The sequence below is a fragment of the Eretmochelys imbricata genome, chromosome 1 (assembly GCF_965152235.1).
Source record: "Eretmochelys imbricata isolate rEreImb1 chromosome 1, rEreImb1.hap1, whole genome shotgun sequence".
In the NCBI taxonomy this organism is placed as follows: domain Eukaryota; kingdom Metazoa; phylum Chordata; order Testudines; family Cheloniidae; genus Eretmochelys; species Eretmochelys imbricata.
In genome coordinates, this window is record NC_135572.1 from 251,660,037 (window position 1) to 251,678,827 (window position 18,791).

At 40.8% G+C, this 18,791-nt stretch overlaps 1 protein-coding gene across 2 annotated transcripts in view; it reads right to left on the reverse strand.

Moving 5' to 3' along the window:
* Window positions 1-4,014: 4,014 nt before the first annotated feature.
* Window positions 4,015-18,791, reverse strand: part of IPO8 (importin 8) — a 65,819-nt gene continuing 51,042 nt past the window's right edge. For both annotated transcript variants that reach the window (XM_077827645.1, XM_077827653.1), the window contains 4 exons: window positions 9,634-9,839; window positions 6,411-6,632; window positions 5,425-5,541; window positions 4,015-4,636 (listed from right to left, as the gene is read on the reverse strand). In XM_077827645.1, the coding sequence (XP_077683771.1) occupies window positions 4,539-4,636; window positions 5,425-5,541; window positions 6,411-6,632; window positions 9,634-9,839 (643 nt within the window). In that variant the 3' untranslated portion in view covers window positions 4,015-4,538. The remainder of the gene's footprint in view (window positions 4,637-5,424; window positions 5,542-6,410; window positions 6,633-9,633; window positions 9,840-18,791) is intronic.

Sequence of the window (18,791 nt, forward strand, 5' to 3'; positions counted from 1 at the left end):
ATGACCGATGTTGGAACAGTGGGTCCCGCACTTCTCATGGTGGGGGGGGCTAGGATGCAACTCCCTTGCCCCTGCTCTTGGGGAGTGAGGGCCCTGTTACTGGTAAAGAAGGGAAGTGGGGAAGGGGTCTGGGTTCGCTCCTCACTCTGAGCCCCAGCCCCTCTCATCCCCTGTGGGTTTCTTACCCTCTTCCCTCTTGGGTAGTGTTACCCTCGGTCGTTGATGCTCAGGGAGGGAGTCTCCCTGCCCTGCTGGGACAGGTTCTCCCTTTCTCTGGCCTTTCAATTCTCAGCAACACATCTCCAAACTCCAGTCCTCTCTCCACCCTGTCTGCCTAAAGTAGGGTTGTTGTTTTTAATATGGTTCCTGACAGGACCTTAATTGGCTACAGGTGATCAAATTAACCTGCAGTAACCTTCCCTAGTCTACAGGAAATCATGCCTTAATTAGCCTAGGGCTTATATATCTCCCCTTGGCCACTCTCCCACTGCTCCTTGGCCTGCTCTATCACAATATGTATTTTAAAATGGCAAAATATAAACGTGAAAAGTCCTTAAATCAAAGTTTATCAAACCGGGGGTTCTAACACAAAAGGGGGTCGTCAAGCTATTGTCTGCACTGCCTACAGAGCTGAGTGGCCAGAGAGCAGCAGCAGCTAGCTGGCTGTCCAGCTCTGAAGGCAGCCGTGCAGAAATCAGGCTGGCATGGTATAGTGTTGCCTGATGGGCTCCAAAATCCTACAGTTCCGATGGCTGCTCTTGTCTACTAACGTGTGATGTAATCTAACACTCAGTAGAGACTAAATTTCTCCACCTGGACAAATGGCAGATTCTGAAGTAGTAAATCACTTATTTCCATACCTCCTCTCTCACAGCCCCCACCCTCAAAACACCCTCTTCCCACTGAAGCAAAGAATCTTACTAGGACACTCTACAGAACATGGTTTATATATTTTGACCCAGACTCTGCCAAAGCATGTCAACTGTAATCACTGTACATTTTCTTGAGTTTGGTATCCTGCTTTCTTCCTGGAGCTAGTCATTTTGGTTGTAGAGTTTGCTTTGTTGCAAAAACAGACTGTACTCTTCCCCCTTCAAAAAAAGACTCCACCAAAGCAAAAAGAGGAAACCAAAAGAATAATAAGAATAACCAGAATGGCATTTAAGAATGACAAAACAGCATTTGAAATTTCACACCCAGGACCAGTTAATTTATCTGAAAAACATCTTTTACCACATCAGTTAACACTTGCTATAATTATAACCTACACAAATCTAATGTCATACTTAAGCACCCATAGCATCCATACAGTCACCTTCACACGGCGTGAATGCTGGCACAGGGCAGCAAAGGTTACTTTTATCAACCTTTGTTTTATTTGACAATACATTCATAGGTCTCTGCATTTCTAAGGGCAACTACATCTTGCTCAGTTCAATGTTGCTGGTATCTGACGTTCCATGATTACCCTGGCTTCAACATGAGACAGCAATGCACATTTGTACTAAATGTAGTACATGCTGGACACATCTCAAGAAGAAATCCCTACAATCCCTTACCTATTATGATTGTGTATGAATGCACATTTATCACATTAAAAGAGAACCACATGTAAAAGGGGAGTCTGGAGCCCAATAAATCTTGGACTATTTCTTTAATTGATACCTTGTCAAAAAGGGTATAAATTTATGTTTGTTTTTTTGCCAGTAGAAACATTTACTCAATCTCCTGGGAAGGAGAAAGCTAGTTACCCTTTTGTGCACCATATCCTAAAATCTCCCCTCTGACCACAACTGTGAGATTCCAAATAGCAATTCAAGTCCATTGTAAGAAACATCTGGATGAAATCTTCTTGGCAGTTCATTTGAAAAGTATACAAGCAGCAGCGTTAAGGGAACAACCAAGACTCAGAGGGGTGGACACAAGGACAGCGCTATACAGTGGTAGATTTCTGCTTGAACATGTTAACTTCTGAAAACTACCTTTTGATTACGCAATGCCCTTTATTAGTGGAAGGAAAAAAAATCCCTTTTGTTCTTCGTTCTGGAGGGAGGAGAGGCTTTGAAGGAAATCCCACTGACTGACCATCAACATTTTATACATAAATGAACACAGGGCTTAAAAATTCCATTTGCCAGATGCCCAATGGCGAAAAGGAAGCTTCCACTGCCAAATATGTGTGGAGAAATCAATGCCACCGACTTCTGAATAATTTTTGTTTAGAATTGAGAACAAGTTTCTAGCTTTTTATGGTTATAAAGAAACCCCCAACTGTGAACTGAATGTAAAGTGATGTAGTATGAAGTGTTGTCTCCCTCACATGCTAGATGGATATCTCCAGACCTAAATCTTGGAAAGTGACCAATGACTTTTTCAAAAAGTACCAAGCCTCTGCCCTCTTTGAAGAGTCTGATATTGGACATCCAAAATCACCACTCACTTTATTAGCAAAGGCACTGGGGCCTGAATTTTCAAGTGTTCAAAGTGTTCTCAGGCTTTAGTGGAATGAAAGCAGATCTAAGCGACATGATAGTTTTTCACTACTGCATCCAGGGTTTTGAATAGCAGCAGTGAAAACTATCAAGAACCAAGTTTCAGAGTAGCAGCCGTGTTAGTCTGTATTCACAAGAAGAAAAGGAGGACTTGTGGCACCTTCGAGACTAACAAATCGGATGAAGTGAGCTGTAGCTCACAAAAGCTTATGCTCAAATAAATTTGTTAGTCTCGAAGGTGCCACAAGTCCTCCTTTTCTTTTTATCAAGAACCAAGTCAATTTCATTCTGGGGCTGCTTTGAAAAAAACTTTAAGCAGTGGCAGAGAAGGCCATTGGAGAGGACCTAACAATGAGGCTGAGGGAGGGGTAAAGTAGCAGACACATGACTCCCACAGCAGTAGGCAGGAAGGCTGAAGAGGGCTAAAGCAGCAGAGGACCTCTCTCCACCCAGCAGTTCTAGCAGGCAGAAGATTCTGGGGCAGGAGGAGGGAAAAACCGGAGAGGTGTATTTTCACAGCTGGGCAGTGGGAGAGACAGGTTACTATAAAAGATAAGAGCCCTGAGCAGGGTCCAAGGACAGCACCCTTCCCCGTAGCTGAAGAAGTGATGGGAAGGGAAGGAAGATTTGAGCTTTTTCAATTGGGTACCACCCCAGGCAAAGAGCTTTTCACTTTTCATGTCAGTCTTGGGGTAACAGTTGCCTAGTAAACACTTTCAAGCCCTGAACAAGTGATCAGACACAAAAAAGACATGAAACATGGATTAAAGATTCTACCTTCAATCTTCATTTTAAAATATTTAACCATTTTAATGTATCCCCATCATTTCCACTATAACTTTAACCTCTTAGTTATAGAAGAAGGGTTTCCGTGCACATCAGTATTTAGCTGGGTGTCTGCTTAAGACAAGTTTCACTGTACGAACACACACACACAATTAGGTATTTGTGTATATTTGAGTATAAGAGACTGATGTTTTAAACGTGGGAAAAATTAAACATGGCTAAGTTACAGCATTGGGAGAGGAGCCAGATGGGATGCAGAGTAGAAATTCAGACATAAAAAAAAGCAAGATTTGGATCTGCTTTCCCCTCCACTAAGATAAATTATTGCTCTAAAATGGTATGGATCCCAGTTGTTCAGTACGATAGCTGGAATGACAATGAATCACTAAAGGAAAAGAATTTACAGGGTCCCAAAATAAAACCCAATATTCAGCAATAAAGGAGACAAGTTGTCATGTAGCTCATCTACTCGCAAGGGCCAGAGATTGATCACTCACACACTTATGGAGATGGAAACTATTTGGTATCAGCGTCTGTTTTGATCTGAACCTGCCAGGGCATGAGTGCCATTACAACTCAAGTGGGCGGTCTTAATGGAGCGATCTCAAGGACGTGGGCTGAGGTGACTGTTGCCTCAAGGGAAAAACCTGCTTTTTGGTAAGAACCCTTGAAAGCCCCAGAGTATGCTTTACAATTCCAAAAGAATGCCCAACATACAAAGGTCTACACCAAGGAGGGAAGTTGAGATGATGTTTCTGAAACCAGCAATGTATATACAATTAACAAACAACTAAGTCATGTAGTACAAGACAGATAGTAGGAAAACATGGAACCAAGGCTTACAGTGCATCTAGAAGAATCCTTACACTTAAAAAAATTACGATACACTCAAATTCATTTGTTCAGATAATCCATATACAACAGAAGGCACTGTTATCCATATGAATCCATCAGTTCTGCACAGCAAAAACCTGAGAAGTGCAACTCAACTAGATTCAACCTAGCCCCTCCCAGTCATTCAGTTTCCTTGAGGGCAGATGTTTTCTTTTCAGTCCATCAAATTATAAAAACACCACAAGAATTTGAACATTACAGTAGCTGGCTAGAAAGAGCAGTCTGGGGGGAGAAAACACACTGCTGTCTCCAAGGGAAACCATCTGGAGCATCAGATTACCCTCCCCCTCACACTCAAAAGTCATGACTGTTTTATAATAAAATGTAATGATGAAACCATTCCCAGAGTCCTTTGCAGTTTCTCCTTCAGTTGCCTCCAGGAGCATTTCCACCAAAGTTAAATGCTGTGATCAGTCCTTTGTTGTCAAACGTGTAGCCACTTTGTTGTTCTATCGTTTTAGTCTCTAGAATTCACAGAAGAGAAAGAAAAGGGGTATAAAAAAGTAGAGAGCAATTGCGTCTGATCTACATAGTCCTGTGCGGAATAGGAAGCTTGTGGAACAAACTCTATTGACCAAGACTTCATTCTCAGATCTGCCACGGCAGGGATAAATTGCAGATTAGATTTTTTTTTTTAAAGTAACATTTCACACCCCTCTCTAGGGCAGAAGTTGAAAGATTAATTTATTATGAAATAATTATACATGACATTGCTCTGCATGCTCCTTGGTTTAATGACCTTATTTCCATCAATGCAGTAATCGACCTACTCACCACGGTGTCTTCACTGCAGTGAGTCGATTGCTGCCGCTCCCCCGTCGACTCCTCCTGCATCTCTCACAGTGGTGGAGTACAGGAGTCGACAGGAGAGCACTCGGGGGTCAATTTATCATGTCTAGACTAGATGCAATACATCAACCCCCGCTGGATCGATCGCTACCCGCCGATCCGGTAGGTAGTATAGACATACCCTTAATCTACTTTTTATGTGAAAAATCCATCTGAAAATCTAGCTCAGTCCCTATTTAAACAACTATATCTGGCAGATAGGAGTCTACAAATTAGAGGCAATGTTAATCTCTACGTGAGATTCATCTCAGTGCAGAGACAGCATAAGCCTCCGCAAACCTCCTCTAAGACAAGTAGTGCACAGGGATTCACGTTGGCCTACTGCACCCTATCTAATGGTTACAGAGGCACATTCTGTTCCAGAGTCCCTACAACACATAACAGCCCAAGAGAAATGACTGACCTGCAGCACTTCGCCGGTGTTCTGCTAATGTGTAAATTTCCTGTAATTGTTTCTTCTGATCATCGCTCAGTGGTGCTGTCAGTGAGTGGTACCAGACTGCATCCCGGATCTGAACCGCTGTCAAAACAAGGAGTGGATGCAAAGTGATTATCAACCTGTGTTTTAAGACTATTTCAGAAGGACAAGATGAAAAAGATATAGAGATAAAAAGAGATCTGTGAGTGTGGTTAAAAACACAGACCTCACACCTCAACACTGGCTTGGCACCTCTGTCAGCTTCTCAGACCACAGATGAAGTTGGCCTATTTCCAAAAGGTTTGGGGTTTGAGGAGCTTAAAATTAAGCATGTGCTTGAGAGCTTTCTGGAAACAGGGACTTAATGATGTTTCAAAGTGTGCCCAATATTCACAGCCATGTTCAATTTCACGGTCAAAATGCATCTGTTATGCTGAATATTAGACTCATTTCAAAGTTAAAAATAAAACTATAGCTGTTAAAACTTCTGGACAGGAGAAAAAAGGTTTTTCCTTTAGGGTTTTGACAGTTTAGAAAATGACTAATCCTTCTATCTGAGCACTCAAAAGACGCTGAAGTAGTTTAGGCCCTATAATTTAGGTTTTGTCTGAAAAATTGCAATAGAGATAGTATGAACAGAAATTATTTCAGGACTTTTTCAGTTAGAACACCTGTTCAGCTATAGATGTATCCACGAGTGTGTGCTAGCCAAAGATTTCGTGGTTATGTTAGAACAGGAGAATCAGAAAGTGAAACTCATTAGAAGAAAGGGGGGAAATTTTCAAAAATCCAAGTTCAGGTAAATCAGCATAAATGGTGAAGCAAACATACAAAAAAGATCTTAGGTTATTTTTTCAGTTTTAATAGTGCAAGAGGTTACTAACACCGCAGATAAGGATTTTAAACAATTATTAACATAAGTGTCTCTGAATGATCATATTACAGAATTATGCATACAGGCATGTACGTACTTAACAGTGCTTGTGTAAAAAACTGATATTCATCTACACCATCTTCAAGGTCAAGAGGAGTGCTAAATCCTTCTAGAGCAGTTTCTTCCAATGCATCTTCATCCCAGTCATCATCATCGTCGTCATCCTCATCTTCATCTTCTCCACCACCACCTCCTCCATGATTCTCTTGCATTGCCTGACCCACTTCGTTTGTCTCCTCTTCGTCACTTGGGATCTCTTCTGCAAATGTCAACATTTTTCTTTTTAAAGTCATCATATGCTTTCAGTAATTATAAATATTAAGGGACAAAACATGTATATGTACATTTTTGGCCAGAAAAGGGACAATTTTTTAAAAAAACAAAACCTAGAAGATGTGAAAAAGAAAGCCACCAAAATATTTCATACATTTCAGAGCACAGTTATGCTTTGTTTCTAATAACACCTTGGAAGTGTGAAACTGAAATTTGTTCTCACATGTACCCAATTAGTTTGTGAGTAAAAGACTGAGCAAAACAGCAACGTTTCTCTTTTAAATTAATATAAATGGCCTGTCATTTTGCTTTTTAATAAAATACAGCAAATAAAGACTTACTTGGACTTTACAAACATATACACTTAATTTTGTCAAATTTATTGCATACCAACCTTTAGAGCGCTCTCTTAACTGCACACACTTAAAACAACTTCCCTTGGCTGTTTTACCCAGCTTCGTATTTACGAAACAGCAATCATACCCTGAACCAAAAACCTGAAATCGAAGTTCCAAACATCGCTATTTCTGACTTAAGCAAGGTCTTGAGTTACTATGCCAAAATATCTAAGAAATATTTCCAAGAACAGAACGGGGGGCTAAAAACAGCGTTTCAAGTTTTTCTTTTGTCAGCTAGAGGAAGTAAGTGGAATTGGTCATATCTGCTACGGGCTTATGGAGAGCAATCTGGAATGGGTGGGACTGGGGGTTTTAGGCAAATCACAGTCCAGAGATCTGAGTAGCACATGGCTACTGGACTGATTGTGCTGCTACTGTAGCACATTCTTATGCTCAATAAGCAGAGGCAACTCAATTTAATTACAGTTATGTCTGAAACTTGCACCTCTTAAAAGCATTTCATTTGTACCCATCTTAAGCATTAGAGCCTACAATGGTTTTATCTCATACTGCAAATTAGATATATTCGGACAATAAAATAATCTGTCATTAATGCTGTGTAATATACACTCTCCCGTTCGGCAAATTCTCTGGATTTTTTTTTCCTTTTTGCCTGATAGATTAGGAGGAGGCCTCTCTGCCACAGGAATCTTGATCATCGCAATTCCTGCTTTGTAAACCTGTCCTGAAGGCTCTTTGTGCCAGGGTGGATTGATTTAAACCAAGCAATTTACATCACTGAGTCTGATCATGATTTAAACAGTAAGCAGGAAACCTGGATATAAATAATTGATTTTAATCTCATTTTGCATTTATTTATTTTCCTAAAGAAAGACTGATTCTCATTGGTTGGTAGCATGTTGATTTGCAACAAAATATAGCCTTTCCATTAAATTTGGTACATTTTGCTAACCAGGAGTATATACTATCTATACACAGTTATTTAAGCAATTTGTGATAAACTCAGGACAGACAGCTGCAAGGGGCAGGGGGAGGGGAGGTGTAGAAAACAGTCCCAGAAGGTTAAAAGGCCCTTCTCCCTATCAACTGAGGAGGGGTAACCACAGGTCAATCAGGTTCAGCTGAGAAGGGAGTTATCTGAGATCAATTAGGATCAGCTGATTCAAACTAAGGGCTGCCTGAGACCTTTTTTAAACCCTCCCTTGTTGGGAGAAAGGTGGGGGGAGTCAAGTGGCCAGTAGTAGTAAGCCTCACCAGGAGGGAAGGCTGTATTCCGTCCCATAAGGGAGAAAAAACAACCTAAAAGACTAGCTGAGAGAAGGAGTGGACTGCCCCTGTGCAGCCAAGACGGACTGTTTTACCCCAAGCCCATCTCACCAGGGCTAAAAACAGCTGAGTTTGGTCAGACCGAGAAGGTGCCTTGCCACAAATCATATAGATTAATTTACATTCATTCACATTCTTAATTTTTATATTTTATGATGTTAGAAAATGGTAAATGATGCATTTACTAGAGGATTTTCTTTTTTACTCAAGATTTGTGTCAATCTCTATTAAGATTGGAACTTGGAATTCAATTAAAAGTGCACAAAAAGAGCACTTTAAAGTTGTTTTATTAAACAAAACTACCTCAAATATGTTGGGTACAATAGAATGAAGTTCATCAAAACACGGTTTTCCATGTAAAATGGATTTATCAAATAAAGGAAGCATTATCTGTAGCTAGTTAATTAAATTGATTGTTTCCGCCCTTCAAGTTTTTAGAACTAGTAGATCTCATCTTCTCACACCTAGTTTTTATTCATAGATTATCAGAGGAAAACAAGCTTTTATGCTTTTTTCAGCTCACAATTGGTTTCTTAACTTTGAATGAACTAATCATTGATCTGAACTAGTTGATTAAACTAAAATGAAGAAAATATTTTCTGCTCCTGCAGAAGAAGCTACTGCTATCAAAAGCTGGTTTAGCACGTCAACCAACTCTGGTTCTAGATGCCGAGCCAATGACTTCACTAGTTCAGTGGTTTGACTTTCCTTACAACTTAAAATTAATTGTAAATAAATTTTCATTTAAAAATAAACCTATATTATTTAAATCAAAAACTCCCGTTTAAATTAAAATATCAGGTTTTTTCAAAAAGTCATTTTTTAATCCACCTTTCCTTTTGCCACCCTTCATCTGGGAAAAGATGACTTTCCAGAGATCTCTTCCAAGCCCATTATCATTGCTTTTTAAATTAGTGGAAGAGGTAGCTACTGGGGACATTTTTTTCCCAGGGACCAAGAATGCTGCCTCCACAGCACTGCCAAATTTCTGTTGGCCTATTAGTCAGGAGTCTCCTGCATGCTGGTTTACAGAGCACATTTGTGATCAGGCACCTAGATTTGCAGCTTTTATTATTTTCAAACAAAACTGCCCTTGCAGGAAGAGTGACATAGATACACCCAAAAGGGCTTTAGCATTAATTTTAAGAGGAATGACCAGTTCACAAAAGCATCTTTCCAAGCATCCAATAAACCAGACCAATTCAGCAGACTGGCTGAAGAGTCTTAAAATGAACAGTCATTTCATACACATTTAAAATTAAATCCAGACAAAATCCACAATGTGGAAATGGGAGATTTTACCATTATCTTCTGCATCGTGTTTTTCGTCTTTAGCCTGGTCTTCATGTTCCGTAAATTCTCGAGTAGCACACACTTGTTTTAATCCCAGAAACAGGAGCAGGATTGAAGGAACAATCTGGGCAGCCACAGCATCTACCGCAGGAGGTCGGTTTTGCAATTCCATTAGGATGCTCAGTCCTATTATACACATCTTTCTGTCATGAAGTCTAAAACAATGCAAATATATTACATGAGGAACGGGTCCCTTTGTATAGACTACAGAGGACTCAGGAGCAGAGTTACAATACTAAACAACAGCTCTAAATATATTATTCCGCTAGGCTTTTAAATGCAAAATTCCCAGTAGCAAGTACGGCATGTAATAACTGATTGCTCACCTATCACATACTGGCTAACTTCCTAGAGCTGTTGATTGGGATTCTCAAATACAAAGAAATGTAATGCTAAATAAACATGGTTAATGATGTAATTGATCTGATTTTCAGTAAAGCGTTGGATGCAGTACATCACTAAACTGGACTGGAAAATCTATCTGAACTGGTTTAAATAGGAGTACTGTCATATGGATTGAAAACTGGTAAAAAAAAAAAAAGGACCATAAGCAAAGAGCAATGACCTACAGTAATATACTGAATGGGGGGGAGGGCAGGTGAGCTGATGGAGTGCCACAGGGGCTGGTTTTATTTAAACCAGAGGTTCTCACACTGTGGGTCAGGACCCCAATGTGGGTCACGACCCCCTTTAAATGCGGTCGCCAGGACTGGCTTAGACTTGCTGGAGCTTGGGGCTGAAGCCTGAGTCACACTGCCCAGGGCCAAAGCCAAAGCCTGAGGGCTTCAGCAGGACTCAGGTTACAGGACCCCTGTCTGGGGCTCAGGCTTTGGCCCCCCCACCTGGGGCAGTGGGGCTTGGGCAGGCTCAGGCTTTGGTCCCCCCTCCGGGGGTCGCGAAGTAATTTTTGTTGTCAGAAGGGGGTCGCAGTGCAATGAAGTTTGAGAACCCCTGATTTAAACAGTCCAAATTGTACATTACATTTGGAGATTACATTTAATTGAGAGACGTTGCAAATATCAATGAGATGAAAGAAATAATTCAAAGGCATCCAGAATAATGGACCAGGAGACTCAATCAGGAAAAATGCAAATTAACACACCTGGGGAAAAGTAATCCAAAGATATTCTATGGGAGGTAGTTGGTTGGAAAGTGGCAGCTGAAAGATCCCCAATATTGACTGTATGCAGGAAATTAGGTAAGAGCTTATAACACAATCACTTTTTTTTTAAGTGCTTTTGGGCTGCATAAGCAAAAGCATCACAATTGCCATCAGAACAGGGGTAAATCCTTATCTACTGTCTGACACTCTTTAGTCTGCACTTAGAATACTGGGTAGTACTAGAAACACTGTTCAACTGTGTTTCTGACTATAAGGCATTTCGCTATTAAAGGAACTCTGTTTTTAAAAATTCTCAGTGACTGACAGCTTTGTGCAGAACTCCAGATAGGACAAGAAATATCCTGCAGGAAAGATAATTTTCCCTGAGCTACCTTAAAAGATGTTCTGCCAACCTGGCTGGCAGGTTCTCATTCCCTTGCTCCTCCATGCAACACAGCAGTCCTATCCAGTTTCCTGGATCCACTCCAGAATGTTATTGCTAACAAAACTGTAACGGGGTGGGAAAGAGGAAAGGATAAAAGGGGTAGAAATCCCTTTTTAGTTGTCTGATCATAAGATGTTTTCAGCTGGTAACAAACTGGCCATTTTCCATAGTCTCAACATGGTTACATTTCTCATATGGTGTGGCCATGCAAGTTATGACATCTAACAAAACAAAGGCTCTTGGGAGACACTTTTGTTGCAGAGTTAGTATTTCTTAGAACTAGAAGGATGGGTCAATGCATGTAGAGACTGGGGAAACTAACAGGATGCACATTTAAAACAGTACTGTAATAGCAAGGTCTGCAATAAAACTTACAGGGAAACAGCCATTTTACCCATTTTAAAAAAGCTCCTACAATTCCATTCCTAGTCAAAGGCCACACATACCATGGTATTAAGTCATAGAATCATAGAATATCAGGGTTGGAAGGGACCTCAGGAGGTCATCTAGTCCAACCCCCTGCTCAAAGCATGACCAATCCCCAACTATATCATCCCAGCCAGGGCTTTGTCAAGCCTGACCTTAAAAACTTCTGAGGAAGGAGATTCCACCACCTCCCTAGGTAATGCATTCCAGTGTTTCACCACACTCCTAGTGAAAAAGCTTTTCCTAATATCCAACCTAAACCTCCCCCGCTGCAACTTGAGACCATTACTCCTTGTTCTGTCATTTGCTACCACTGAGAACAGTCTAGAGCCATCCCCTTTGGAACCCCCTTTCAGGTAGTTGAAAGCAGCTATCAAATCCCCCCTCATTCTTCTCTTCCGCAGATTAAACAATCCCATTTCCCTCAGCCTCTCCTCATAAGTCATGTGTTCCAGTCCCCTAATCATTTTTGTTGCCCTCCGCTGGACTCTTTCCAATTTTTCCACATCCTTCTTGTAGTGTGGGGCCCAAAACTGGACACAGTATCCAGATGAGGCCTCACCAGTGTCGAATAGAGGGGAACGATCACATCCCTCGATCTGCTGGCAATGCCCCTACGTATACAGCCCAAAATGCCATTGGCCTTCTTGGCAACAAGGGCACACTGTTGACTCATATCCAGCTTCTTGTCCACTGTAATCCCTAGGTCCTTTTCTGCAGAACTGCTGCCGAGCCATTCGGTCCCTAGTATGTAGCGGTGCATGGGATTCTTCCGTCCTAGGTGCAGGACTCTGCACTTATCCTTATTGAACCTCATCAGATTTCTTTTGGCCCAATCCTCTAATTTGTCTAGGGCCTTCTGTATCCTATCCCTACCCTCCAGCTATCTACCTCTCCTCCCAGTTTAGTCATAAGATTTCATAAGTCATAAGAAATCTACACAATTTATACATTCTCTGTATGTATCTTTACCAAGCTGCAAACTCCATTCTGAATATGCAGTACTTTGCTCTCTCTATTGTCCATTACCTCCATTTTGGACCTAAATTCCAACAGGAGTAGTGGCAAAAGCTTAATAAGACTTGACTAAATAAGTCAATAAGCCAATAAGACTTGACTAAATAAGTCTAACAAGACTTGACTTAAGGTGCTCTCCCGTTGAAGTTAAACAGTTCTCAGCAACAGACTGGCTCCCAGCCGGAAGAACAGTTTATCATGGGACAGGACATCCAACAACGAAGTCACCTGTAAGTGTCCATGATCATCCTCCTGATGCAGGGGTCATCTGACAGAGGGACTAGAAGGTTTTGAAAGACAGAAGCTGATCTTTTGGCTTTTTTTGGCAATTTTCACCAGCTTAAGATGAGGGAAACTGCTGCAGAAGCTGGATGAGCCAAGGGAGAAGAACCCTGCCTACCTGAATACAGATGGTCCCGCAAAGAAAGGGTGAGCCAGAGGGAGGGGAAATTATTATAGGGTTTATTACTTTTGTGTAGATTTGTGTAATTCTACTTCTATTAAAGAACAATGCTATGTGCAAAGTCTGCTCGTGTTATGTGTACGCCTTCCACGTTGTCCTTTGGAGAGCTACCAGAAGATTTACACTTTTGGGTGGAGTTCTGGATAAGGGTGTTACCAAAATTATTTAGCTAATATTATAAATCTTTAATAGAATCCATACTTATGCTAAAGCGAACCACTTTTCAAAGCACCCTCTATCCTGAAATACAGTAAAAAGTGTGTGTAAGCTTTTGGTTTTGGAGTGCACAGTGAAAGTAGTATTTTGCCGAAGTTTCTGACAATAATAAGCAACTGATATAATTGTTGCTAGAAACTAGGCACAAAATTTCCAACAACCTTGGATAGCAAATGCATGGCAATGGAAATATTAGGGTAAGAATGACACAAACTACTGAAACTGGGAGTTTGCATTGATGGTAACAACCTAAGGTATATATACTATTCAGCAGCAAGTTATATTTCTGTGCCAGTCCATGTTGCTGGTTGTACCCCCAGATCAATGGAAGGGTAAATATTTAACCCGCATCTTTCTGTATTTGTGCTGACTGATCCCTAACGCTCATAATAAATTTGGTTAACTGTGATTACTTGTCATCTTATTAATTAAAAAAACTCCAAACCTTTAAGTAAACAGTGCATGTAAGCTTCCAGAGGAATTTGAGCAGTCGGCACTGAGCCCAGGGACTAGGCAGCTGGACTGTGGATTCCAGATCTCAGGAATGGGCACTAGACAAAGGGTCTAGGCCCCAACACTGGGGCAGTGACTGAGCTCTGTTCAGACACCAGAGGCTTAAAACACCCAGAGATCCAGAGACTCCCTTTACAGCAGTCTGGCTAGTGGCAGACAGGAGTGCCCAACCAGATCTGAGACAGGCATCAAGCAAAACAAATGGTTACAAAGATGTAATAAATAAGGGCTTACACAGGGCTTATTTATTACAAAGATGTAATAAATAAGGGCTTACTCTAAAATAAGGAATGGGGATTTTTCGGGATTTCATTAGGCCTCTTAGTATGTTAGTCCCATTTGGGCTTAGCAAAGCAGTTCTGTTTTCTGAGTGATGCACAGTAGAAATAAGCTACTTAAAAAGAGCAAGCACAGCCTTCTGGCTACAATAGTCCATCCAAGGGAAGGCAAAGTCAACCAGCATATCAAGCTCTGTGTTTTGCCTGCGTGTTTTGTTTGCCATCTCCCTCATTAATTGCCTTGAGAAATTTATCAACTGCAACTGAGCATGAACGATATCCTCTCTCTCTCTCACACACACACACACACACACACACACACACACACAAAAGGGAAGGCAGGCTAGGAGCTGAAATCAGGAGGGTGATAGGATTCCTGAATTCTATTTTCAGTTTTGCAATCAGGGGGAAAAAATGTAATTGTTCAGTGTCTCAGTTTACCCATCAATAATATGGGCTTACAACCACCAGTTACGCACACCATGGTGTTGTAACGCTTGATATTTGTAAAGTCCCTTGATATTATTAGATTAAAGGTGCTGTATATGTGCAAAGCACAACTGTACAAGATCACCAAGATGAATTTTGTATGACCAGAGAGAAAAAAACCTGAATTTTGATCCTTGCACACCCATCTCCTGCAGCTCCTTTCTATGATAGCAGCCCCTTATAGTCCCAAAATCCACACACATTCTGTAGCTTGACACTGGAAGCCTTGAAATTTCTTCAAGTCCCTACAGTGCAATGAACTAATTTTACTATACGTGCACCAGAACAGTGAATGTCATGTGATCATCTTATAATATGAATATAATACATATAATTATATATATTTATATAATATACAATATACTTATAATATATATACTTATAATATAATATGTGAAGCATCTTATAATATGCTTCAATGCTTCACAGGCACGTAATGCCAACTCCAAAATGGAACACAACAAAAAGTCAAGAAGACACAGTAATAAGTGCCTTCGCTTCCTAGTAAATTCCCCTTCTTGGACAATAAGGGAGACTAGAGGACTCAAGTATTACCATTTAAAATGGATTTATTCTTAGGAGCTAACCCAAATAGTTTCACAAATATAGAATATTTCTCTCCCTATGTTGTCAAGCATCTAATTGAGCAGTTGCAAGAATGAATGTGTGCTCTTGAAATATAGTGTGGTGTTACAGGTCCCAGAAGGAAAGGTGAAACTCAGGCACCAGGCCAATTTTAATTAACTTGAGACAAAAGAAGAACTGCTTCTTCTGCCTGTCAACCACAGATGAATAGCAGACCTAGCAATCATCTTACTCAAAGACTCAGCATAACACACTCCTGAACTGTATCAAGTACCAAGAAGATTTAACAAACCAAATAGGATATTTTTGTAGTGGGGACAGATGCTCTAGCATCCATCTATTCTCTCCCCACTATAGGCCCAGACTGAAGCAACCCTTCCACCTGCATGAGGTGGCCTGGACACAATTCCCTGGGGTGTTCGCTAGTGTTGATCCTGAGTCAGTTGGTCAGCAATGTAAAACACTCTTTCACCACACATGCCCTTTCCTTGCTACCTCAACAGCACTGTCAGCCTGGAGTGCTAAGGATCCAGATTGTTCCCCACATGGAAGCGCAGCATACTACCATAAGGCAAGTCTATTTTTAACATGTTGGGTGCAGTCTTCATAATCTGCAAGCCCTTCTGTAGCCCACAAATGCTTGTTTCAGTAATTGACAGAAGGAGCTAAAGGATCTTTTCTACTTTAAATTGATTCTTAGGAAATTCAAAGGGAAACCAGCAAGATTTTCTTATACTAATTAGCTGCCCCTTTTGTGTCAAGAATCAATTTTCTTTCAGCCACATCAATGCATTTCCTTTCTGAGTTGCAGATAATTAGCCATTTCCTTTAGGTTACAGAGTTTGGACCAGCCTTAATTTCCTATATCAGATCTTGTGCTTAAATAAATACAAATCATCAGTTTTTAAAAAATTATGAGTGAAATCCTGGCTCTTTTGAAGTCAAATGATTCCTATTCATCAACTAAACCTTCTTATTCAGCTTTTAGAGAATTCAGCTACTGATTTCTCACATGTTCAAACCAAAATTAAGTTTTCCTTTTGACTTTAGTTTCTGTAGAAGAATCTTTACTAGGAAGAGTAAACACTGACCATGCAAAAAATGGCTCATTCAAATTTCAGGCCATCGAGGAAAAGATGACAAATAATACACATGATGGGTTTTACTGGTCTCTTCATCACCCTCACTCTAATTCAATCTTAAATAACTACACAATACACATTTCAGCCTACATTAAACAATCCAAACAAAGCACATTATATACGTACAGATGTGCACCACAAATGTACAGTATCCAGGGGATACACTCTATTTATGCTTCACCTATACAGGGCAGTCTAATCCAGCTCAACTTCCCCTACCCCCATGGATTAGTTCTAGCACTCCAAGTCGCTGAGCAGCTCCATATTTTTAAATAAACCTAAAAGAACAGTTACTTTCTTTACAGTAAATACATCAAGTCCAAAGCCGATCAGTTTTCTGACAGAGTGGAGATGACTTGCTCCACCCTCTGTGATGTTGTCTGTCAGCACTTGGACTGCAGATCCCTGAAGAGAGGAAAGGAATGCTCTGCACACCAGGCAGATGGCTCCAAGTTCCAGAACAGTTACGTACAGACAAGCTTCTTGCTGAGACCACATGCCCAGAGTCTGCAAGTGCTCTAAATGAGCTGCTCATGCCTGAGCGGAGTCTTGGTTGGCAGAAGGGAGGAGAAGGATACTCCCTTAAACACCCGTAATGCATCTTTCCTCCAGTTTAATGAGGACACAACTTCTTGTAGGATTGTCTCCTGCATGCCCATGTGATGTTTGCTTGGCAAATACACTGATTTCAACCATCCTTGCATGGAGCATAGTTGAAGTCTAGCAAACTACATCATGTAGACACAGAAAGTCATATGACTCAGAAGCATGAGCCATACTCTTACTAATGTCTTTGAATAAGCCTGCAGGTGGTTGACAAGGTCCACTGTGGTCTGGAATCTTTCTTACAGGAGACAAGCCTTCGATGACTTGGAATCTAACATGGCTAATAGGAGCACTCAGGGATGAAACCTATTTGAGCCTTTTTCCTCCAGTTCTAAGGAGGCTCCCATTGAATGATCTAGGAGGAATAGTTTAAGGCTCTTTTGCCTTCTGAATTCTTTTCAAAAAGAAATGATAAAATTCAACATCCATGGAGCTACACACTTCCTCAAGGCAAAAGAGGCATTTCATATGACCATCCTTCAGTGGAATAAGAGCATCACAAGGAAAGTCAAGTTTTGAACCCCACAGACTTTGCTTCAGCCACAGAAGCTAGATCCAGTACTGGAGAAGTCCCTAATATTAACAAGTTATGCTTTAGGGTTTTTTAAGCCAAGAGGCATAAAAATAATCAGAAAAACTAACCATTATGTTATCTAGACTAATATACTAATGATATATACAAAAGAGATTTAAGTTGTATAAAGCACAATAAAAGAAGACAAAGCATGAGCTGTTTCAAGAAACAGAGGGATGGTTGGAGCTGCTCTGCCCCTTATGCCCTTGGTTAAGGAAGGGGAGCGAGAGCATCCAGGGTGCTGGCGTTGCCACAATGGACACTGCTGGCCAGAAGAACCCAATCTCATTCATGAATCCAGGACATGTGCAAACCAGAAATGGGATCCATGTGGACAATTATGTGAAAAAGAGACATATTCATCTTTTCTCTTGAAGTATGGACTTCACTCTCCATCCCTCCCCTTGGTATTCAAGGCTTTAGACCAGTGATAGGCTTCAGCTCCAATGCCTTGTAATCCAGCATAACAAGAAACTGGAGCTTTATACCATTGGACAGAGGAGATTCTCAGCTTTCCGAACAGACATACAGAAGTGTATGGCCATGTACATGTTATAAGAAATGTACATGAATTCCTTAATATGAGATTGCCGACACTGTCACAAAATATCCTCCCTACTTTTCAATCATCAATTCAAGTAACCTTTGTGACACACTTCACATTTCTTTAAGCTATATTATCTTCCCCAACCAATCCTTACTAAACCATTTCTTTAAGCTATACTAAACATTTCTTTAAGCTATATTATCTTCCCCAACCAATCCTTACTAAACCATTTCTTTAAGCTATACTAAACATTTCTTTAAGCTATATTATCTTCCCCAACCAATCCTTACTAAACCATTACCTAAAAGACAATACTAGGATGAGATTTTCCATTGGGCATCTGTCTATAGCCAAATTATACTGCAGCAACTGGCCTCTCTGCCACACTGCTATGTGCAGCTCTCTGGCAGTGTTGGTCCAACTGGCAGAATGTGCACACGGGACCTGGAAGTTCACCAAAACCTCTGAGAAATGTTGGGTTTCCCTGCTTTGCTGCAGCCTACAAACTGTTCCCCTTCCCACTGTGTCATCTAAGTAATACATTTTAAAAAGTAAAGAGAAGGAAGAGAGAGATAAACCTACCTACTCTACGCATATGGCATATGCCTTTCAAGCACCTGGCATGTCATGAGACATTTTACCTTTCAGTTGTTTTCTGGTTATGCCCCACCTGCCTCTACCAAAGTAACCCAAGCGCAAAATGC